General features: G+C 37.7%; 1 protein-coding gene across 2 annotated transcripts in view; it reads right to left on the bottom strand.

Annotated features, from left to right (window-relative positions):
* Window positions 1-24,224, bottom strand: part of suz12b (SUZ12 polycomb repressive complex 2 subunit b) — a 45,618-nt gene extending 21,394 nt beyond the window's left edge. The window contains exons 1-11 of one of the 2 annotated variants that reach the window (XM_039660997.2): window positions 23,550-24,224; window positions 23,387-23,461; window positions 22,957-23,003; window positions 22,781-22,845; window positions 22,610-22,678; window positions 15,502-15,551; window positions 15,337-15,422; window positions 14,981-15,212; window positions 14,223-14,331; window positions 14,011-14,116; window positions 13,593-13,767 (exon numbers count right to left, since the gene is read on the bottom strand). In XM_039660997.2, coding sequence (XP_039516931.2) covers window positions 13,593-13,767; window positions 14,011-14,116; window positions 14,223-14,331; window positions 14,981-15,212; window positions 15,337-15,422; window positions 15,502-15,551; window positions 22,610-22,678; window positions 22,781-22,845; window positions 22,957-23,003; window positions 23,387-23,435 — 988 coding nt within the window. In that variant the 5' untranslated portion in view covers window positions 23,436-23,461; window positions 23,550-24,224. Of the gene's footprint in view, window positions 1-13,592; window positions 13,768-14,010; window positions 14,117-14,222; window positions 14,332-14,980; window positions 15,213-15,336; window positions 15,423-15,501; window positions 15,552-22,609; window positions 22,679-22,780; window positions 22,846-22,956; window positions 23,004-23,386 lie in introns of both variants that reach the window. The other variant, XM_039660996.2, reaches the window with a different exon arrangement.
* Between the last annotated feature and the right edge of the window lie 38 nt (window positions 24,225-24,262).

The following is a 24,262-nucleotide window of genomic DNA, read 5'->3' as shown; positions in this document are numbered from 1 at the left end:
ACAAAACGTCATTTGCTGAAATGGACAGAGCGATGAGTACGAGTTATAATTTATATGTGTGTGGAAAAGGTTGATTAAGATACACAAGCGTTTACTCAAGTGTCTAATGAGACTTATTTTTACCCCTGTGCAAAGTAAGGTGATTTGTCCACAGCAAAACTAAATTCTCTCGCTGTTGGCATTGATATTACGTTTTAGTAAAACAACTGTAATAAACTGAGACAGAGTGAGTTGTTTGTTTTAGTCACCATGACGGAATACTAAATTGATGGCTGGGTTTTACATATTTAATGCACCCAGTATATGAGAAAAATATGATAGAATTTTTTTTTTCTACACATCCCTGCCTCCAGCTCTGTGCATGTGATCAGCTCTGGGGCGCTGGAGAAATCGCCCAAGAAAGGTGGGTCTCTGGAGCAGTTTAGCCAATTGCTATTAAGATATAAATGTTTGACATAACCTATAGCCAATCAGCGAGCTCAAATCAGGTCAGCTATGGGCGATTCTTTATCAGACAGCGGACTGTCGGAGCTGTGCGGGCCTGGCTAGCTGGATGCGGTCATGCTAATGCCTTGTTTTGGTGATTACTTTTTAAAACAACAGCGACAGATCCAGCATGGACAGTTACCGGAGTGAGGGAAGCAGCAAATGTCAGAGAGAGTAACTAAACAGTTTGAGTTAAATTTCAAGAGCAAAGTTTGTGCAATTTGTTTGTTTTTGTGTAAGAATGACTCAGCCTTGTAATATGGAATTAAATAATTACTGACTTTATCACAAAGCACTGGTATCATGCAGTTTATGTTAAAATGTGTTTGGGTGGTTCACAATAATAATTATTATTAGTAGTAGTATTTATATAGTGCCTTTCCAACACCCAGGGTCACTTTACAAATATATGTAAAGGCAGTAGGGCTGTAGTCAAGCAAAGAAATCCTTAGTCGACCAAGGTCTTGTCCTGCGCAACGATTAGTCGACTAAAAAAAAATGTTTTGATTGAACATTTTTTAGACAATTGTCATAGAGCATTTATAAAACAACGAAAAAACATCAAAAATAAATAAAACTATAATAATAATGAAATTCTTTGAAAATTAAGTGATTTTTTTTTACTGCAAAAAGTGAGGAGCTCTGTCCTAGGTCTATGGTGACAGTCACAATCGCGCACCTCATTACACCAAATGCTACAAAAAATATAACTGCTATCTGCCACATAATGAAAAATCGTAACAAAAGCTCTTGTTTATACAGGCTGTATTTTTCTTTACTTACAAAGCTATAGGTTAACTTTTGTCCAGCTCATCTAGCCATCTAGGCATTTTAAAGGGCACCTATTATGGAAAATTCACTTTTACATGGTGTTTGAACATAAATGTGTGTTGGCAGTGTGTGAGCAAAACCACCCTAGAATGATACAAATCCACCCAGTGTTTTTTTTTTTCAATCTCAATAAATCATATGCACTGCCTCAGAAAGAGCTGTTCTGAGATCCAGCTCTTTGTGACGTAGAAAGTGAGAAAGGGGTTTGATTGACAGTGTGGTTGTGGCATAGACCCCTTGGTGATCTGTACACACATCCTCCATTGTTTCAACGACAGCCGGTAATGTCTCTTGGAAACATAAGTGTTCTGTTGTGGACTCGTGGGTTAATCCTGTTGTTGTGGCTTAAAAATTAGTCCTCAAGTGTGGATTGTCGTCTACTGTTTGCGATCCACCGTCACCTCTAGTAAGTGTATTTTATGATTTTTGAGCAAGTAGTCATTTCAGTCTGTCAGCCAATTCATCAACAAATGCGTCTAAAGTTGTCGTCGTCGACGTAGGATGTCTGTGTATATAATTTAAACATTGTTTGTATAGTGTGTAACCACACGTTTATAAATATATATTTAAAGATATTGTATTAAAAACTGCATATATGTTGTTCTTTAAGTTAGCCATCTTCTCACATTTGCCACAGAAGCACTTATATGACAAGTAAACATGACGCCACAGGTCCCTCGCATAAATGTAATTTCGCTTGTATGTAGCAAACATTATCACAGAATGTGTATGTAGTTTCAAAAAAATGCGCCAGCATTAGTGTTTGTGTGCGTCTGTGTGTGTGTGTGTTGCACATCCATACTTGCAAAAAGACGCGATAACAACTCTATAATTACATAAATGTATCAAATAACCATACCGAGACGTACTGGTCCATTCTCATGTATTTATTCTCCCGGAGTCTCTTCGTACTATTTATTAGGGCTGCAACTAACGATTATTTTGATAATCGATTAATCGGACGATTATTTTTTCGAATTGGATAAAAAATACATTTCATTTTTTTGTTTATTATAACTAAATAAAACCCTAACAACACTATTTTGTGTGTTAAACAATCTACTTAATGCATTGCAGACAACTTATAAAGAAAAACAACAAATAAAAAAATTTATACGACCATAACCTATGACAAAAATGCTATTGTAAACTAGATTAGTGGGTAACTCAGCAAAACTTAGCCTAGAAATATCACAAGTGCACAATATAAAATAGTCACAGGGCGGCGCGCAGCTCTTCAGTGTCCGCCGCATTAAAGTTAAAAACACCAAGACTGTGTATTATACAGTATCTATGCAATATTTTATTAAGCCTTTTCTTTTAACAGTTTTAAATTTCAGTTAGGCTACTGTGCACATGAAGAACAATTGAAGAGTTCAGATGCAAAAGCCTCTAAATGCCATTTGAAATTTTCTTCTTTAATGATGATTTTTATCAAACTTATATATTTAAGTTCAGTAATTTCACTTAAATAACAATTAATAGGTAATTATCATTGCAATTTAAGTGAAATTACTGAACTTAAATATATAAGTTTGATAAAAAATCATCATTAAAGAATAAAATTTCAAATGGCATTTAGAGGCTTTTGCATCTGAACTCTTCAATTATAGTGCGCAGACACTACTCAAGTGTTGTGAGCTAACAGACACTTGTAGAAAGTGATTAAGTTACAGCAATAAAAGTCTAGCAAGATAGAAACCATCATAGACCTTTATCTACGGATCAATTATAATAATAACATTGAATCATCTTGGAAAGAGTTTCATCATGTTAACTGTTGTAATGCGACGCGCTGTTTGAACACCGAATAGAGAATGACTGCAGTGGAGGGAAAAGCTTAGGTTAACTTGAATTTAATGACTTAAATATACATTTCTATCTCACATTATACTATAGTATGGCTTCATAAAGTATACACAATTAACGTAGGTCACCTATTTTGGTTTCAAAACGACGAATTTGCTGAAAGGTGAATGATTTTCGTGTATGCTGCATATTGATAGCGGTTTCCTGATGCCCGCAAATTAGTTCAAACTCACGGAATCAAGAGCGCGCATGCGAGACAGAAGATATTGATAATGTGCTCCAAACCGTCCGTGTTGCGCGCGCGAGGCAGGGTAGAGCGGCGAGGGAGAGAGACTGCTTGTGTGCCTCATGAAGCGCGCATGTAAGAAGCGCATGTAGCATGTAAACAATCCCTGTGACGTAATCAGACCAACTAATCGATAATGACATTCGTTGACAACGATTTTCATAATCGATTTTATCGATTAGTTGTTGCAGCCCTACTATTTATATATTTCGATTCAAACGTACGCTGAATGACATTCAAAACGGCGCGTCTCTCACTCTCCCCTTCTGCTTACCGACTGCCATAGGTTTCATGTTACGCCCTCATCCAAAGGCAGGGTGGGGATATGCAGCTCATTTGCATTAAGGTGGCATACACCCATAACAGCTCATTTTTAATCAGGTCCCAAAATGACATTTTCAAATGGTTATAATAAATTAACTATGGGGTATTTTGAGCTGAAACTTCACAAATACATTCTGGGGACACCCAAAACCAATATTACATCTTGTAAAAAGGGGCATAATAGGTAAAACAACACACAAAAAAACAAAATAGCCTTAAAATCAATCTGAAATAGGCTGTGTTGTAAGAAGGCGTATAGGTTTATTTTTGTTTGTTACATTATTTGGGCTATTTTCAAATGCGTCAAGTGTACAAATAAAACGAAAACATATTTAGAAAACACAATCTGAGTCAGCATGATAAAGCCGTTAAAAGGGCTGCTCACGTCTTTTGCACGCTCAAGATCGATTTCAAATGTAGGCACGCGATGTGGAGCAACGCGATCGCGGTCACCTAGCTCCACAAAAATGTAGCCAGACAAAAGATTTGGATTTCTTGGACATTTTGCCGACTAAACAAGTAGCGTGAACTGAATGAATACAGCAAAACTACCTACCGGGGTATATACCTTACTGAGCGCGAGCAGCAGCGCAGCCAGACACAGGTGCGGTTCCCGAGTGTATTATGTGTGTGCGCATTTACAAAAAATAGCCTAAATTAAATCATTTAAAGTTGGGGATAAAACATTTATATTTATAATACAGTAATAAATAACTGCTTTATAAAGGAATAAATATCAAGGAGTAAATCATTGAAAATGTATTTCTATTGGTAAAAAAAAAAAAATGCGACCAATAAGAATGTCAGTCGACCAAGACGGCATCGACTGATTAGTCGACTAAACGACTAAAGTTGACAGCCCTAAAAGGCAGTGGTTCTCAAAATGGGGTAATGTTACGTACGTGAGGTGACAGAAGTGGGTACGACCTTAAAACCACTACACTAAAAGACTCCCATGTTACAAGACTACTGAAACCGACAGAATATGAAACATCTGCCACTGGCGAAAACCCAAACTATTGTTTGCACATACTCCAAGAAATTAGACATTGACGTTACGCTAAACCACGTTGTTGTTGTTTTCCCCCATTTCACCTTACGTTGCAGTCTGGTTGACTTTGAATAAATAGGCTAGTATAATGAAATTTAAGACCTTCGTTAAAAAAATTAAGACTTGGACAATGGAATTTAAGACTTTTTAAGGCCTTAATTTAGGAACACAAAATTTAATACCTTTTTAAAGGGCATATTGCAGGTTAGAGGACCCAACGAGTCAATGCATAGAAAAACAATGTAGGAACTAGATTTTCTTTAAAATATACTTATAAATACGCTACAGAAGCTTCTGGAGTCGTTTTTGTGAAAATGTTTTACTTCCGCATCTGAAAATGGGCGTGGCGGGCGTGACGCAATGAGCGGGAGACTGGGGAGAGCGGTCGATTCACACAACAGGAAAACAATGGATCGCAATGACATTTCAGACGCTGAGGAAATACTCGTATAACTGATCAAGCCATAAAGTTATAAGCCTGCTATGCTAAAGAGAGCAGGGACAGGCCAGGATAATGTCAGACAGAACGGTCAGAGACAAATTGAGTTGTGATGTGAGGAGAACCAATGGAGAACAGGACAGGTGTCTTCTGGTGAGAGATGTGCTTATAGATATACACGCTCGCTAACGATATACACTGCTCACAATACTGTACAGATTATTATGATCCTATAACAGGCCAGCAGACATTAGTATGTTTAGGGTAGATTTATACTATTAAATGTATAAAAACTTTACTAGAGTATATTTCTATTGTACTAAAAGCAAAATTTTAATACATATTTTTCACCTGGGTTATAACAAACAGAAAATTAAAGATTTGAGTATTTAAACAACCGATTTTGTTTTTCAATTACAAGTTGCCTCTATTTAGGGCATGACAAGACTAAGTTACCTATTGAGAATGAGGAGGTGACGTAACGCGTATAACTCCGCGGTGCATTGTGGGAGGGATCCGCCATTTTGGGAGGACACGCCATCCGTTGTCATGGTTACTTCGACCGTGAGACTGAGAGAAATAGCGACAGAAAAGGAGTGCAACTTGATATTTATTTGTATTTTTGCGATAAGGCACACTTTCTTGGGAATAAATGAAGCAAAAGGAGAGGGTCTCTATCGGGAGAGACTACATAACAACACTAAGCAGCGTTATTTAGAGAAACTACTTGACATCAACATACAGTAGGGCCCGTACGACCTGCTACAGAATGGACGAAAGACCCGAAGCACTACCACTTTCACACACCTTGACATCGTCAAGCACCTGGTTTGGTAACAGTGCACGTTACTGCTACACAATGCAAGAGTTCAGAAGCTTTAAATCATTAGAAGCTTATGAACAATTCTGCCGTGGCTGGGTGCAAGAGAAACCCCCAAACCTGTAACGTTAAACTGCGAGAATTCAGTCAAACTTGATGTTTCAGGCTTCATTCATATGTGGAAATAAATCTTGTTTTGAATCAGATACGTGCATTTGCAACGTCAAGCAAACAGACAAAACATTCCCCTGTCAATGCGAATCGTACGTCATTAAAAAAAAGTGTCTTTTTAAAACATTTTGCGGTACAGATATATCTGTAACAAGTTAAACAACTCTAGTTGAATAACAGAGTATTCATTTCGTTTGTTTGTGTTAAATAAAAGGCGAACTGTGCTGAAATGTATTGCTTTTGAAATCATGCTTTGCTCACTGTTGCTCATGCTGTTGCTGCTGTCAGTTTATCCACAAGCAGTTTCTCTAAATAAAGCTGGCTAGCATTGTTATAGAACCACTTTCATTTCTCTTCCTTCTCCATATCTTCCAAAGACACTGCCGTGTATCGCTAAAATGTAAACAAATACTGCGCTGTGCTGTCTCTCTCTCGCTATTTCTGGCATATTTAGTCGCGCCTCTGTGTAGATCTGAAGGCGTTGCCCCTGGAAACCGATAGTGTATCCTCCCAAAATGGCCGACCGGCTCAGACCCCGCCCAAATCGGCACGTGACTCCTCACTCTCAATATATCACACTATTTGATGCCATTGGTATAGTATACGACGATCAATATTCTTGCTTCGGCATCTCATGTTGATCGGCGGGATGATAATCATTTGATCTGAAGTGAGCGCTACATACGCGTTTTCCGAAGCCGATGCGGAAGAGAAATCCCGTTTCTTCACCTGCACAAACCGCACCAGGAACGAAAGATATAGGGCACAGTCCCTTTTCTTGTAATGGAAACTTGTGGACTCGACCTTGAAGTACTGACAGGCCTGAGTTTATGAAACCGCCACAAACACAATAATTTACCATGACGATGATAAATTAAAATACAAAAAGTACTGAAAGCACACTGACTGACGAGCGCTCTCACTGAATACCAGCCTATTCTTCACTGAGCCGAGGCTGGGCTCCCTGATATTACGTCCAATGACGCGATGTTGGAAAAAAAAGCCGTTTTTACTAGCAGTCCAAGAAACGCTCACTTTATCTACTAAATTAGTGCCCTTATGTTGTTTTAAAACATTTTAAATCCTGCATTAACTTTTCATATGGTATTTTCATACAAGGTTATCTATTAATTTCGATTTTTTTTTGCACCTGCAATATTCTCTTTAAGATTTTTAAAGCAGCTTTCTGTTATTTTTGAAATTTTGCTCTCGGGGTCCTCCCATAGTTGGGAAACAGTATTGTCTTCTACTACTGTCCTAAAAACTGTCATGGTTACACTAGGGAATACATGCGTGCATTTGTTGACAAGTAATACCCCTGAACTCTGCAGAAGGAAGGAGTTCTCACATCTTGGGCAGACTCCAGTGTTGCGTGTGAAATGTCTTCATCCCAGGTACATTGGCATATATTTCAGCATGTCATATGAATATAGTTTCATGGGCTTTAGTTTTTTCAAACGTCAAAAGATTACGTAGCTCATGTTTACAAGCCAGTGTCTTAACATTAGCCTATTGGCTACTGTTTTACATAATTGATATGCTAATTCAATTCAATGTTTATTGGTAGATAATAGCCATGTCGTCAATATTATAATATCAAGCTACCATACATGAATCTGCAAATTTAAAAAATCGATTTGCATTATACCCTGAGGCAAGACACTTTCACCAGAAAAATAAGTAACAAACATGACTATCACAGGGTATCTACCTGCACATTTTTTAACAGCAGATTTATTGACTTAAGACCTTTTTAAGTCCTCTAAAAGGCAAATTTAAGACTTTACCACGACAAAAAAACAGGAAAATGTTCAGCATGACACGACAGTGTTCATTTTGGCAGCCATTTTTATTTTAGTCTTAGTCTTCAGATTAAAATGCTTATTGGTCTTTTCAGTCACATTTTAGTAATTTTGTCTTTCATAGTTTTAGTCTAGTTTTAGTTGACAGTCATTGCACTTTTTGTAAACTTTTAGTCATTACTTTTAGTCAAACTTCAGTTACCGACATTAATTTTGGTAGCTATTTTACATGTAGTCTTTAGACAAAAGAAAAATTACATTATAATTTTTTGCTTTAGGCCAATTCAATTCAGTTTTATGGAGACATTCAGGGTTCCTGCACACTTTATAAAAAGTCAAATTTAAGGCTTTTTAAGACCTTTTTAAGACCTAAAGAAATCAAAATTAATACAAGGGTGTGCAGTATTGACAAAAATATATCTCGATATTTTCAACGTTTTGTTGATTGTGTTTTTGTGCTGGTGCCATACCTGGTTTTAGGCCTTTTGTTGACAGCAGACTCGCGAAGATATTCATATTTGTCATATTCTATGCAGTGGTCAGTTCACAGCAGTGACAGGAATTATTAATTAATGTGCAACATTTGCCACCTTAAATTGATTTCCATTCCAGAGGCATTTTTACCTATTTATTGACATTTTTTTCTTAACTTATTTAAAGTTATGCATCACGATTTATGTCAAATCCTAACCTTCAAATTAAATGATACAGTAATTATGCTTATTTATAAAATAATACTTAATTACACAATAATTATGTTAGCAGTCAAATTAAATCATTTGATCAAAATCCATCTTTGCAGTGCAGAGGTGACACAGAAGCAGCATCAGAAGTGGCATTAATATTTACACTCCATTTGCATAAATAAAGCTATGAGAGAAAACGTTTTACTTAAAATATAAAACTAAAACTGCCAGTAAGCGACGGCAAGTCACTCTCTTAATAAGCGAGTTGAGGGAGTCATTCATTCAAACGATTTGTTCAAACGGCTGATTCATTCGGAAAAGACGCAAGTGATTGTTCATTGAATCGTTAAAATGATTCGTTCAAAACGCGGATTTCATTCAAGAAATCATCGCTGTCTGTTTCATTGAGACTGCTACGGTTTCATTTTTAAATTCTAGTCGGTAAAATAAAGAGAAAAAAAACAATATTGATAATGGTACGTCTAAAAACTAACTCACAATGTCAAATTATTTTTAATTTAATATTGTATAACATAAATATCCCACTTGCGCACTTGTTTTTGTGGGAAAACGGCACTCTTACTGATGTGACATTCTAATATAAGAACATAATATGATATAAATATAAGACAAAAAGTAATTTGGGGACATACCTATACCTATGCCTACATGTCTATGCCTGTAACTGCACACATCACGCAGTGAAAGCACGAGAAACAAATGCGATGTCAGCTCACAGTGCCTCGTACATCGATAAAATAATTATTAGAATATCATATTTTTCTTTAAAATTTCTTGGATACACTTAACATGTGTTTTTCTAAAACATAAAACAAAAGACTTTTTCTTGACCTGACTCGCGTTCACTTCAGTAGTGAATGCGCCAGAGAGATATGCACATTTCATAAGGATTACATAAGCAGAGAATAGTCTGTTTTCTTTCTTTTTGAATTATTATGTCTAAAAGTACACATTTGAAGCTTTCTATAGATACAGTGGGTACAGAAAGTATTCAGACCCCCTTAAATTTTTCACTCTTTGTTATTTTGCAGCCATTTGCTGAAATCATTTAAGTTTGTTTTTTTCCCTCATTATTGTACACACAGTAGGGGTGTAACGGTACATGTATTCGTATTGAACCATTTCGGTTTGAGGCTTGAATTCTATTTGAATTCGCCACTCAGGTAATAACATCGCTGCGAGATATAGTGAGATGCATTTACATTTCTCCGTTATTAACCGTAGATCTCTATTAGATCAAACAGCGCCGTGGAAACCAGGAGAAACATTGTGCCGTGAATGAACTAGTAATACTTTACGTCCACAGACCAGCAACATTCACCATGGATTTAATGTAGTAACACTAACTGGAACCAATTTGGCTGGAATGGTGAAATGCTTTCAAGTGCTTCACACATCTTTTTCCAGCACTTCAAAATTCAAATATTATATAAATAAATATATATTTAAATGTTATTTTTAATGTGATGACAAAAACATTATTTGTTCATCCTTCAAAGATGACCCCCATTTATAAACCTGAAAGTTTCAAGATCTAGGAAAACACATTTATTTAAAAATATTTTTTTCTTTAAGCAAATAGGAAATTTATCTGGCATTTCTTTCTTTTTCTTTCGAAAACGTACCGAACCGTGACTTTAAAACCGAGGTACGTACCGAACCGTGATTTTTGTCTACCGTTACACCCCTAACACACAGCATCCCATATTGACAGAAAAACACAGAATTGTTGACATTTTTGCACATTTATTAAAAAAAGAAAAACTGAAATATCACATGGTCCTAAGTATTCAGACCCTTTACTGTGACACTCATTTATTTAACTGTGCTGTCTATTTCTTCTGATCATCCTTGAGATGGTTCTACACCTTCATTTAGTCCAGCTGTTTGATTATACTGATTGTACTTGATCGTGCCACACACCTGTCTATATAAGACCTTACAGCTCACAGTGCATGTCAGAGCAAAAGAGAATCATGAGGTCAAAGGAACTGCCTGAAGAGCTCAGAGACAGAATTGTGGCAAGGCACAGATCTTGTCAAGGTTACAAAAAAATTTCTGCTGCACTTAAGCTTCCTAAGAGCACAGTGGCCTCTGTCCTGCCAAACTGAGCTATCGGGGGAAAAGAGCCTTGGTGAGAGAGGTAAAGAAGAACCCAAAGATCACTGTGGCTGAGCTCCAGAGATGCAGTCGGGAGATGGGAGAAAGTTGTAGCAAGTCAATCATCACTGCAGCAATCCACCAGTCGGGGCTTTATGGCAGAGTGGCCCGACGGAAGCCTCTCCTAAGTGCAAGACACATGAAAGCCCGCATGGAATTTGCTAAAAAAAAAAAAAAAACACCCGAAGGACTCCAAAGATGGTGATAAATAAGATCCTCTGGTCTGATGAGACCAAGATAGAACTTTTTGGCCTTAATTCTAAGCGGTATGTGTGGAGAAAACCAGGCACTGCTCATCACCTGTCCAATACAACAGTGAAGCATGGTGGTGGCAGCATCATGCTGTGGGGGTGTTTTTCAGCAGCAGGGACAGGACGACTGGTTGCAATCGAGAGAAAGATGAATGCAGCAAAGTACAGGGATATCCTGGACGAAAACCTTTTCCAGAGTGCTCTGGACCTCAGACTGGGCCGAAGGTTCACCTTCCAACAAGACAATGACCCTAAGCACACCGCTAAAATAACGAAGGAGTGGCTTCACAACAACTCCGTGGCTGTTCTTGAATGGCCCAGCCAGAGCCCTGACTTAAACCCAATTGATCATCTCTGGAGAGACCTGAAAATGGCTGTCCACCAACGTTTACCATCCAACTTGACAGAACTGGAGAGGATCTGCAAGGAGGAATGGCAGAGGATGCCCAAATCCAGATGGGAAAAACTTGTTGCATCTTTCCCAAAAAGACTCATGGCTGTATTAGATCAAAAGGGTGCTTCTACGAAATACTGAGCAAAGGGTCTGAATACTTAGGACCATGTGATATTTCAGTTTTTCTTTTTTAATAATTGTGCAAAAATGTCAACAGTTCTGTGTTTTTCTGTCAATACGGGGTGCTGTGTGTACAATAATGAGGGAAAAAAATGAACCTAAATGATTTTAGCAAATGGCTGCAATATAACAAAGAGTGAACAATTTAAGGGAGTCTGAATACTTTCCGTACGCACTGTATATTTCTCTGGTGTGTGAGGCAAGTAGGCCTACATTATACGCTGTGTTTCGGTTAATTTATGATTTATGATACGAGCTCCAGTTCACACGCCGGCGCACTGTTGTGATTATCTATTGTCCGTTATATACCGTATTTAGGCTACTTCTTATTTATTATATCCAGGCAATGCGTCGATGAAATATTTATTAAAATTAACGTACAATTATTACAAAAACGAAATTCACCTTAATGAAAGGCTTTATGCTTTATGTTTGATGGGAAAGTTTAAAAGCAGTCTTTCAGAGGCGCTTTCAGATTGGTCAAATCCGTAAGGAGGAACTGTCACGAAACATTATTTTTAAATACGTACACGAAAAATAAGACAAATTAATATTTTATGTTCTGTGGAGATGAGCCAACCCTTCTTTCAAGTGGGTAGTATTACTTTTTGTACTTTTGCCACCTAAAAGTGAACGTTTTTTTGTGTGTGTGTCGCATACGTAACGGATGTGTTTTTCCCTTAAATATAAAACGCATGTGTAGACTGATATTTTTCAAATGTCTAAAGGGGGTATGGATAAGACGTTTCAATATACTGGTATTAAATGCATTTTCTGAGAATTTACATTAAGTTTTTTTTGTTTTTTTTACCTCAAATGTCACGTCCATGCTGGAATTGCCCATTTTTAAAGAATTTATCCTCAACTAGCCTAGTTTTGTGGTGTAGGTCTACGTATGTTATAATGTTAATTAAAATAATAGTATAGTAATTTAAAGATGTGGACAGGAAGGATAACTCTGGGAGTTGGAAGGGGTGTGTCATGATTTTGCCTTCTCACACACATTTCTGTTTCATATCGCATGTCAGACAGCCATCATTTCTACTAAAGAAAATGATAAAAATAGTAGCGGACAGTAAATTGGATAAGTAACTTTAATCTGATTACTGCTTTGAAAAATTGTTCAGACTAGAGTACCGCGTTACCGGCATCACTAATTGTATATATGTGTGTACATATGTTTGTTTAGTTTAATTGGTTTGGGGTGCCGTGGGAAAAAAAAAACTGCAAAGGGGTACCATGCTTTCAAAAATTTTGGGTACCACTGAGTTAAGCTTTTGGTGTCATAATCTTATTTACTATGGTTACATGTATCAAAAATAATGATAACAATACTAGGCTTATTTTAAAGGCAGGGCAAGTAAAAATTAACCACTGGACTGACCGGCCAGTAGAAAAAATCCTTAGCGTTAAGCCTTGAGTCTGACTAGCAATAATTATAAAGGACCATTATAAATCGTACAGTGTGCACCTGACTTTACTCATATAAATTTCAAATATTGTTACAGACAAGTAAACAGTCATTCATTAAATTAGAACAAATAATCAAATTACGAGCAATTGCACAAATTAACTTTGCTTTTCAGGTTTTTCAGGAATGTCCAACAGTAGTTTGCAGGTAGAGAAATTAAATAATATCTGATGTAAAATAAGCGCTTTAGATGTGCGTTGCACACATGAAACTAGAAACACAGCGAGTACTGACTTTCCTTGAGCTTGACTGTTTAAATTGCCATGGCTTAAAAACAAGTGCAAGTGATAAACCTCCATCACGATGCAGCATCGGCTAGATCGGGCAACAGACAGTTTCGTCAACTATCCTGAGCATCATTTACACTGGCCCAGGGCCTTGCAAGATCAGGCAGATCTTTGCTTCCTTACCAACAGGTGCAGGTCGGAGAGTGCTGGGTCTGCTCTCTGTGGTGCTGGTGTCAGAATTGCGGGTGGAGAGAGGTCTGGCTACAGGGGCCGTTGAAGGGTCACTATGGTCACCTGTCCAACGAAGTGTGAACTGCAAAGTGGGTCCCTGAGAGAAGGTCTCAAATGGGGGCAACCTCTTCAAAATACAAGAATCCACAATTGCAATCTACATCGCCACTGAATAAAATCTATAAAGCTGTTAAAATATGGGATTTAAAGCAGGAAATACATTTAAAAAATAAAATAAATAAAAAGTATGCATATTTATAATGCTCTACAATGCATTTATGTTTGACTGCCAACTCCACAATTGTTTTGTTCAGAAATTTAAATGCTTGACAGGAAAGTTAACAGCTTATTTTTGGCAGATATAACCAACCTTTCCATCCAGGATGGTCTCCCATGTGGCCCGCTTCTTGCTGACTGGACAGTCTTCAATCTGTTGCATGGAAACCTCATACTCTCCATCCAGCAGCTGCAACCGTCTGAAGGGCAATTGTGTTATCATGCATGTCACATAGGAAACAGCATCTATATTTTTCTGGCATTTCTAAGTGATATGAAGCTTTAAAAAGCACTGAAATTACTAACCGGTTTTTATCGAAAACAGTCATCTGAGCAACAAACGTTTCTGTGGTCTCTCCGTCACCCCTGTGGGATAAGGATCTCTTCTTTCTGGATGGGAGTTCCTCTTTTACATCTACAGATAAAAGCATCAAGACTGTTTTGTACCAGCCTTGTATTTGTGAGGCTGCTACAAAAACTGCAGTGGGCAGTGTGCAGTTAAGTGTATTGACTATGTTTGAAAATGTAGGGTGCTAACTTTAATTGCTCTTCGCACCAATTCATGCATCATCATGGACAGATGACAGAAAAGGTTCGATTTCAGTCAGTCACTCACCATCAGATTTTCTGAAAAAAATGATACTACTTAAATTGTCATCCCTCTCTTTGATTCATGGACAGTAAAGTGAAAGTTCACCCAAAAACAAATTTTTTCCCTCACCCTCATGTCATTCCAAACCTGTTCAAAAGACTTTCTTAATTCTGTGGAAGACAATATTTTGAAAAACTGTTTTGTGCATATAATGAGTCAATGGGGTCAAGTGATTGACTTTTTATGGACAAGAGACATTTTTCAAAATAACTTATTTTGCATTCCACAGAAGAAAGTCGTATAGGTTTGGAATATGCGAGTAAACGACAACATTTCCCTTTTTTGGATGAATTATCCCTTTAACTTGCACTCAAGCCATGAAACAGATTGGTGGTCTGTTTGTAGAATGCTGTGATGGTCGCAGAGCATTTCCAGAGCATTCTACACTTCTTTTCCCTACACTGCCACTCACCGATATTCTCATCCGCCTCACAGTTGATGAAACCATTGGGGTCTCTTTTGCCTGTGCGAGAAACCCTGAAGAGAAGAGAATATGATTTGACCATGTGACTGTTACTGGGCTCAAACTCATTGCTGGACACCAGCAGGGAAGGGAAGGCACCAGGCTTGGTTTGACTGAGATCCGGGTTCAAAAGCACCTGCTTTTTCCCGGTAGGCACTTGCTTTATAGGGCAGCTGACATCCTGAGGGAGAAAAAGACCATCATAACAAAAAAGGTTATGATCTTAAAATTGGCATACTTTAACTACTGTTTTCATCACCTGAATATTTTAATGTAATAACACATTTAAGTAAAGAGAAGCTCACCTTGCGCTTTTTATGACAGACTTTGACAAGTAGCACCTCAAGTGAGACTGAGTTTTGATCATTTTCTGAGTTTTGACATGGCTTATCTGGTAAAAAAAAAAAAAAAATTAATGTAAAATTACCATTTTAGACACATTGGTACACTTTTGGCAGATTTAGACTAACCATTCTTGTGAAAAAATCCGGTGAATGTCAGTTGCAGATGTGAAGTCATACTGAAATCACAAATAAAACAACTAAAAATCACCATTTGGAACAAAATGATCCTGTAACGTTTTCCTAAAACAGTTTAGCCACACTAAGGCACAGTCATTCTGAAAACAAGTAGTTGTATTTATAAAACACCTTTCCAAAGCTCAACTCCTGTCTCTATCTTTAATCATAACTTTTGCACGGATTTGTGTGCCAAGACAATGCTATTAGCTTAAAGGGATAGTTCACCCAAAAATGAAAATTGTGTCATTAATTACTCACCGGCATGTCGTTCCAAAATCGTAATACCTTCGTTCATCTTTGGAACACAAATTAAGCTATTTTTTGATGAAATCCGATGGCTCAGGGGCTCCATTGACAGTTATTTAATTAACACTTTGAAGGCCCAGAAGGTAGAAAAGACATCGTTAAAATAGTCCATGTGACTACAGTGGTTCAAACTTAATATTATGAAGCGACAATAATACTTTTTTCACACCAAAAAACAAAATAATGATGTCATTCCACAATTCATTATCTTCAGGGTTTCTCATAAATTCATTAATTTGGGGCGGCCCGCCACAATATCAATATCTGACTGCCACGGATTGATTTTCAAATTTTTTAACTATTTAATATGGGTAAACTTGTATTTTATTGTAGAGCTGCGCGCAGCTTGCTCCCTCCTTCTCACTCTGGCAACAGAAGTTGGTAGGTTTTAAATATATCACAGAGCCACCACTAGACATTATTATATTATTACTGATAACGAGACGTAGGCCTAAGCGTGTTATCCAAGCATTAATGGCAAGGAAAGACTTCTATACTGTGTGAGCGGCACATGGGAGGTGTTTTCTCACTTATTTCTGCTCTGAGGTCTTGATTAGGGCATTTCTTTGAGGTTTAGAAGCCAGTATTCCTGTATTTGAATTTTTATGAATTTCGTTTATCGCAATAATTTCTTGGACAATTTATGGTCCAGCAAAATTTGTTATCGTGACAGGCCTAACTGTTTGTATATTAAAGCTTTAGTCCGTAACTGTTTTGGGTTAAAATTATCCAAAATAAATTGAGCAAGTACATAACTAGCCAGTGTTCAAAACTATCTGCTTGTCTTAGCTCGATTCAAAACTCTAAGCTTATTGTAAATAGCGTAATGATGATTTTAATTCTAGTGGCACTGGTAGAATACCGTGGGAGATTTGACCATGTCTTTGCGTCATTATGTCACATCTGTACACATTTACATTTATTCAGTTAGCTGATGCTTTTATCCAAAGCAACTTACAATTTCTATATGTCAGAGGTCGCACACCTCTGGAGCAACTAGGGGTTAAGTGTCTTGCTCAGGGACACGTTGGTGTCTCACAGTGGATTCGAACCCGGGTCTCTCGCATCAAAGGTATGTGTCTTATCTAGGGATGGGGCCGATCCGATCCAGTATCAGTATCCGGACCGATACCAGCATAATTCACGTATCGGATTTTTCCGATCCAACCTGTGGAGAAATCCGATATTTATGAGCCATGTCTGCGCTTTAACGTTGTCTGCTGAAATTACTCAAAGTGATTCCCGCCGGGCCTGCTAGTCTGCTAGCTGGCTGCAAACTGTGGAATGGATATCTTTAACGGAGGTGCAGCTCAATCATAGACTGTAAAAAATAGGGATCAATGAGACACACAGACCCCCGCTCATGAAATCCATTCCGCAGTTTGCAGCCAGCTAGCAGGATAGCATTGAGCTACCAACATGTTCGCTGTGTGGAAATGCTATGGTGGAAATACTTCACACTGGAAACACCGCAGCAGAGCAAGACAGCAAAATGCAATGTTTGCAAAGCCGTATTAAGCCGATATTCAAAGTCAGGTATCGGGATTGGAAGTGAAAAAATGTGGATCGGTGCATCCCTATCCACTGCGCCATCACCACCCCATCACCATAACCACATAAAGAAGGTGTCCCGGCTTGTAGGCTGTATTGTGTGTGAGGATGTTGGAGGTGGAGATTTATATATGGGAAGGGCTTTTGAAAGGTGGCTTGAACTACATGTTTTGAAGGGGTTAAAAACAAACACAGAGACAGCTTTTTTCTGCTGGAGGGGCAAGACATTTCAATGGTTCAATTATGCAACAATAGCGCACTTGGTCGCTTATTTCATAGTTACGGAGTACTGAACTACAGGTAGCCCTAAAACACATTAAATGTAGTCATGCAATGCTGATGTTGTTAACATTAACAATTTGAGAACATATATTTTGCACAGTTTGAAGCGATATGATAAGTGATCGTTAGATTTAATCAGCGCGATTTACTGCAATGCTTTTTTCCCCTTAGTTGGTCAGAACAAGAGTGGATGTTACTTATGGCTCGTTTCCACTGAGTGGTACGGTACGGTACAGTTCGGTTCGGTACGCAATTATTTGCGTTTCCACTGTCAAAAGTTGTGAATGGTACCAAAAAGCCGAACCGTACCGTACCACTTTTTGGGTACCCTTTCGTTAGGGTACCTAGCACAGTGAAAGGGTACTAAAAGGTGGAGCTAGACTCACTGCAGAACGCTGATTGGTGGACAGAGTATCGTCACTCGCGCGTGCTACAAGGGCATTAGAAGCATACAGTTGAAATATAATTCTACTGTTATTGTGTCACGAAATGTAGTTTTAAGAGTTTTTTAGGCGAGAAAGTAGTTTTTTAAAGTTCAAATCTGTGGTTTATTTATAGATTTTTGATAATTTGACTGAGATCCATTTCAAGCGATCACCGGACGCTCGCGCTCGTGTCCCCCGCCGGGAACATCCTTTCCCCGGCTAGTCATCCTGATGTTTGCCGCTGACTCGGACGTCTCTGTAGTGGTTAAACGTGAGATATAGTTCGTCTTATATAAACCTAACAGGGGATCTTTGGTCTCGTGAATCTATAATTCGTTCCCTGGCCAATAGTTTTGGCAGAAGGCTACGTGAAGTTTCATATCTTTAAGCGCTGAGTTTGTAGGCTATATTTGACTGACTGAATTGTTTCTTGATGTTATTTAAGCTTTAGTGTATTTTGTACCTTATACTTATATTTTTATAATGGCTTATTGATAAAACTGAAATTCAACAAAAAGAGATCGTTTTGTCATTTATTTTATTTTATTACAAGATCATGTAATGTTGTTTATTGCAACATTTGTACCAATGCTATATGCAATAGCCTACATTACATTACATATTGCCTGGAATATGTTTAATATTTTTAAATTTAAACGAAAAGAGGCAGGGTTGTTTTATATTTAGTTTTGTTATAAATATAACGTTACATACATGCAGTGATAATCAATAGGCTATGCGTTGCCTGAACCACATTTATGTGCTTTAGAATGTTTCAAATGTATTGAAATGAAATCGAAAAGAAGCAGAGTGGTGTTTTATAACATATTTCGTTTTATTATTGCCTAAAATGAACATACAGAGATAAGTCGCATAGCCAGAGCGAGCTGAGTGCCGCGTTCAAGAACGCGCTGTTCCATTAACAGAATTACTGGACTCGCGTCCTCTGGATCATTCTCCTGAGTCGGAATTTGCGTTGGCTTCTTGGAAACGCCTAATGCCAGCGCTTGTTTCTATTGACAAACATGCCGAGTCTGTCATCCATTGTTGTTTACTATGTCGCTTTCTTCGCGCGAAAATGACGTCGATCGCTTCTTTCCAGCATACCACGCCTATCAAGTAAGGGTACTGTTGGTGGTGGAAACGCAAGCCTGATCATGGTATACCCGACCCGACCCGTACTGTACTGTACCGTATCGTACCGTACCCCTCAGTGGAAACAAGCCATTACTTGTTCAGATGACATTTTCGAGTGAAAATTCTTATGTTGGTCATACTTCCAAAAAGTAGAATCTGTGATTCTGAATGACAGTATCCACACTGACGCAGTGACTGACAGAAACACATTCTCTGTAAAACATTGAATTCATTCGCGCTGTGCCACGTTGAGGCATAACCCACATAAAGTTGATAATTCCGCGAATAACTGCAATTGCAGATTTCAAACAGAGATGGCAACAAATAGAAAAAACTACGGGCTGCAGCTTCAAGTTGTGCATCTTTGTTATTTTTTTTAACAAAAAAAATTATGACAAAGATTTATACCTCTGCCACTTTGACCTAAATGTCTGCCATTATTTTTTATTTTATATTTTGTTACCCAAGGCTTTGTTTTTTAAATTGGGACATTGTTTGGCTGTAATGTAGCCTGACTTCGTCATACTCATATTCTTGTCGGAATATGAGTCTGAAACTCCTCCGTAGGGCTTTGATTATGAGGCGTGTCTTAACCGAACCAGGAAAAAAAACAACTCTGAACTCACTTGGATAGTAGGTAAACCTACAACCAATCAGAGCAATGCAGTAAGTCAGCACTTGGCATACAGTTGTCAACTACAGAACGTAGCCTAACTTCACTTATTTATAACGAGTGTTGCTTCTTTTACTTACTCCTCCATGAGTGCGATCAAAGGAGAAACCACAACGACCACAGGCTTTTCATCTCATCATCTTTGCGACCGTCAGAGCCAGCTGATAAGTTGCACTTTTGCCGAATCATGTGGGAAGGACGGCAAAAATATCTTCCGATCGACAAATGCATTGATTGCAGTTTTCTGTTTGTCTATTAAAATTAATGCGCTGTCGATTTATTTCACAACAGACGCGACAGCGGAATCTATACATCTCAATTCTCCAGCTGCAGTCATCTTTGCAGGGAAACTAGTTAAGCGCTTTTGATAACGTGATAACGTGATGATTACGTCCTTGCAGATCACCTGTCCATCTTCGTATAAAGCCCGCCCTGGCAATTTGATTGGCCCGAACGTTTCTTGTCTGATCATAATTTCTCCTCAATGGATCGAGTCCAGACCGAACTTCCCGACCAAAAAATGTGTGCGGAGTTCGGGCTGGCATCCAGGCTAGTTGTAATGATCATTCACTTGCAAAATAGTAAAACCAACTAAATAATCGTGATAAAAAAAAAAATCGTGATTTTCCTGAAAAAAATCATAACATGATAATATATATGCCATATTTTTGATAGGGAAGTCATTAAATTAGAGAATAGATTGTTGAATAAAGTCATTATTTCATTTTTTTTTGGCACACAAAAAGTATTCTCGTCACTTTATAAAATTAAGGTTGAACCACTGTAGTCACATGGAACATTTTTAACAATGTCTTTCCTACCTTTCTGGGCCATCAAAGCGTTAATTAAGTAACTGCCAATGGAGCCATTGGATTTCATAAAAATATCTCAATTTGTGTTCCGAAGATGAACAAAGGTTGTTAAGGGTTTGGAAGGAAATGAGGGCGAGTAATTAATGACAGAATTTAAATTTTTGGGTGAACTATCCCTTTAAAGTCAGAACCATCTGCAAATTTGGGCAGTTGGTGCTTACAGATTTAGCAGAAAATTGCTACACGTCTTATAGGCATTTTTTTTTTATATTCAGACTATAGCAGCTTTTACAGCTGCCGGGCCAAAGGGTCCAAGAAAGGTAAGGAACGTTTCCAGTTGTGTTTCCACTTGAGCCTAGTACGGCACGATTACAAATCATTCCCGGCAAATTTGCCTAACCGTGCTGGTAGAATCTATTAAGCAACATCACATCTCAGAATTGGTCACTTGTCTGTTGCCTGGCTACCAGTTTCTCTGTAGCTGGCTAAGCGGTCTATTTGAGCGACGTAAACACAAATTAATAATAAAATTTAACCTTCAAATGGTCTTCGTTTCCTGTTTACACTTCTGGGCTTTGAGGTCTATACAACCTCAACAATTGATTGAGTAATTGTACAAAAAATATATATTTTTAATCATACAAATAATATATCTTTTTTTTTGTTTACTTCTCATCTATTCATTAATGCTGTGTTTTCAGAGATACAAAGTACTTTTGTATCCATATACCAAACAATTCCTCAACTACACCATTAGCTTGCATATGAAACATTATTTTTTTTATGATGCATTGCATTTATGCTCCAGTACTAGGCCTTCATTTCTGTGTAAAAATTTTCAGATTTATGCCGGATTTTTTTTTTTGACACATGAAAATATATTTAGTTTTTTTCACATTTCCCATTCATTTCAATGTGGGGTTATATTGCCCCGGAAGACCAGACATGTAAACATTTTTTTTTACATACCTTTAGAACAACCGAATCAAGCCCGTTTTTTTTTTTTTTTTTTTTTTGTGTGTGTGTATAGATAGATAATGTATGAAAAGTCACAAAATCTTATTCCACTGAGATGAAGGGAACCTTTTTTTTATTAAGTAAAAGTCGATTGGGGTCGTATAGACCCCATGACCCGATTGAGGGTTAAAAAAATATCTGAAGAGTTCAGATGCAAAAGCCTCTAAGTGCCATTTGAAATTTTCTTCTAGAATGATAATTTTTATCATGCTTGTATATTTAAGTTCAGTGATTTCACTTAAATGGCAATGATAATTACCTATTAATTGTTATTTAAGTGAAATTACTGAACTTAAATATACAAGTTTGATAAAAATCATCATTAAAGAAGAAAATTTCAAATGGCATTTAGAGGCTTTTGCATCTGAACTCTTCATCTGATCATCCTCTATAACGCGGTTGCTATTTATAAACTCTTGCGTTACCAAGGTAACGACTTACGCTTTTGTATTACATTCCAAAGAACGGCCGTTCAGACCCACAGTGGAAAATGAAACCGTAACCATACCGGGCTGGTCCGGATTGGCATGGAACAGTTACGCAATGATAACTGTTCTGCCCGATGGTGGAAAAGCGGCTTATGATTCCATCCAGTCATAGGAAACCAAACATGTTTGATATTTTGAGCCAGTTTTGGAAAACATTGTTTACATTTGTCATGTGTCTCGTAGCAATGAGGCATGCATTACTTTGTTGTGTTCGGAATGACTGTGATCCTCAGTTGTATAATCTATAGTTTTTCTCTGTAACCATTTGCAAAAAGTTTTAAAAGTTGTGTAGTGTATTCTAGCCTTTAGGATTTCTTACACTTTTGTAAGAACACAGCTTGCAAAACATCAGTAGAAAACCAATACCTCTGAGACTCTGGCTCCCCTTTCATTCTCTTCACACTTGACAGCAAGTCGTCCACTTTAAATGCTTTCCTGAAGAAGAAAAAAAGATCAGTTTATTCAATAAACACACTTTTAGAGAGCTAAGCAAAGCAGATATTTGGATAACCATTATAAAATATTGAGAGGACCCACCTTTTGGCATTTGTTCGTGAGTTTCTATGAGTCATGAAGGTAAGGGTCCTGTGAAGTAATATTGGCTGTAAAAGAGCAAGAAAAAATAAATAAAACCAAGTACAACCAGAATGAACTTTACTGTTCATGTAAATTTAATGTTAAGGATTTTGATTAACTTACAAAGGTATACTTACAGCTATTAAGTTCCTTGTTCGAAGGAATCTGTAAATTTGAGTAGGCTCTGAAGGGAAAATGCAAAAGTATTAACAATTATTTTAATTATTTGATTTTAAAGTGTATTCTGTAAAGTGACATCTTGTATCTGTCGTATTTACAGCCTTCATCTACAATAAAATGGAGGGATTTAAGTAGCTGCTATTAAAATCAGTTATTACTTGCTATTAGAGATAGTAATAAAATGTTGCCTCATGTAACTTACAAACCCTTAAAACATCACAAAGATAAACCTATAGGCTCATTCTCGTAGGCCTATCTAATAACAGTGTAATTAGTCATGATCAAATGTTTTGACAGATACGAGTCTATTTATGTATTTTCACAGAGGCCTTCAGGAAGAGCTAATGGTTTAACTTTGTGTGCTAAATGAGACGGACGTGGACTCACTCTCAAAGGCCTGCAGGAATAGCTCATGGTCGGCCTGCAGTTGCTCCATCTTGGGCTTCTTGAGTGAGCTCACGCCTGAGGACGGGTATACAGCACCATTGGCTTTACAGTTCATCACCTGAGCCGAATATTTCTGAGGAGCCATCATAAACTAACAACTAACCGGAACTTTACACAAAAACAACACCAGGCGAAATGGATATCTGCACATTAATGACAGACAGCCGCCCTAGCTCCTTTAACCAGCTCTCCACCATCACCTAAACATCAGATACCGGTGGTTACTAGTCTCTCTGACTAGTACGTGTTTTAATATGACTCATATGAGTACAATATGTGACTTGTAAATATGTTATTGATGTGCGTCCTCAGTTTGGTCACTGATCCTCAACAGATGAAAATTAGCAGTTAGCTTGCGGTTCTTCACGGCGACAAAAACACAGTTAAATAACACCAGGTTATCCAGCCATATAGACACCCGTTCACTTTCCGTTTAAAATAAACGATAAACGTTCAATAAATATTTGTTATTTACGAACGAAATTGCATTTATTTTGAATGTGAAAATCCTACCAACTGGACAGTGGACATCGGTACTACATTATCGCCCGAGCCCTTGGAAAGAGCCGCGAGAACCGGCCTACTGCATCGTGATAGCCAATCAGAGACGTCGACTGGTGAATTCGAGGTTTTCTATTGGGCTGAATGATCTTGATAGACGCGGTATTAAGATTGGTAGAGGAGACAAATTGCCGCCAAGAATGTTTTGGTTTTGCGAAGATACGACTCAAGTATATCGAGAGCTTTAGTTAATCATATATTGTACATTATCATTTCAAATAAAAAGAACAAAAATATGTACCAACATAATGATTG

Source organism: Pimephales promelas, chromosome 8 (assembly GCF_988280905.1).
Source record: "Pimephales promelas chromosome 8, fPimPro1.hap1.1, whole genome shotgun sequence".
NCBI lineage: Eukaryota > Metazoa > Chordata > Actinopteri > Cypriniformes > Leuciscidae > Pimephales > Pimephales promelas.
This window is presented reverse-complemented; position numbering and strand designations above follow the sequence as displayed.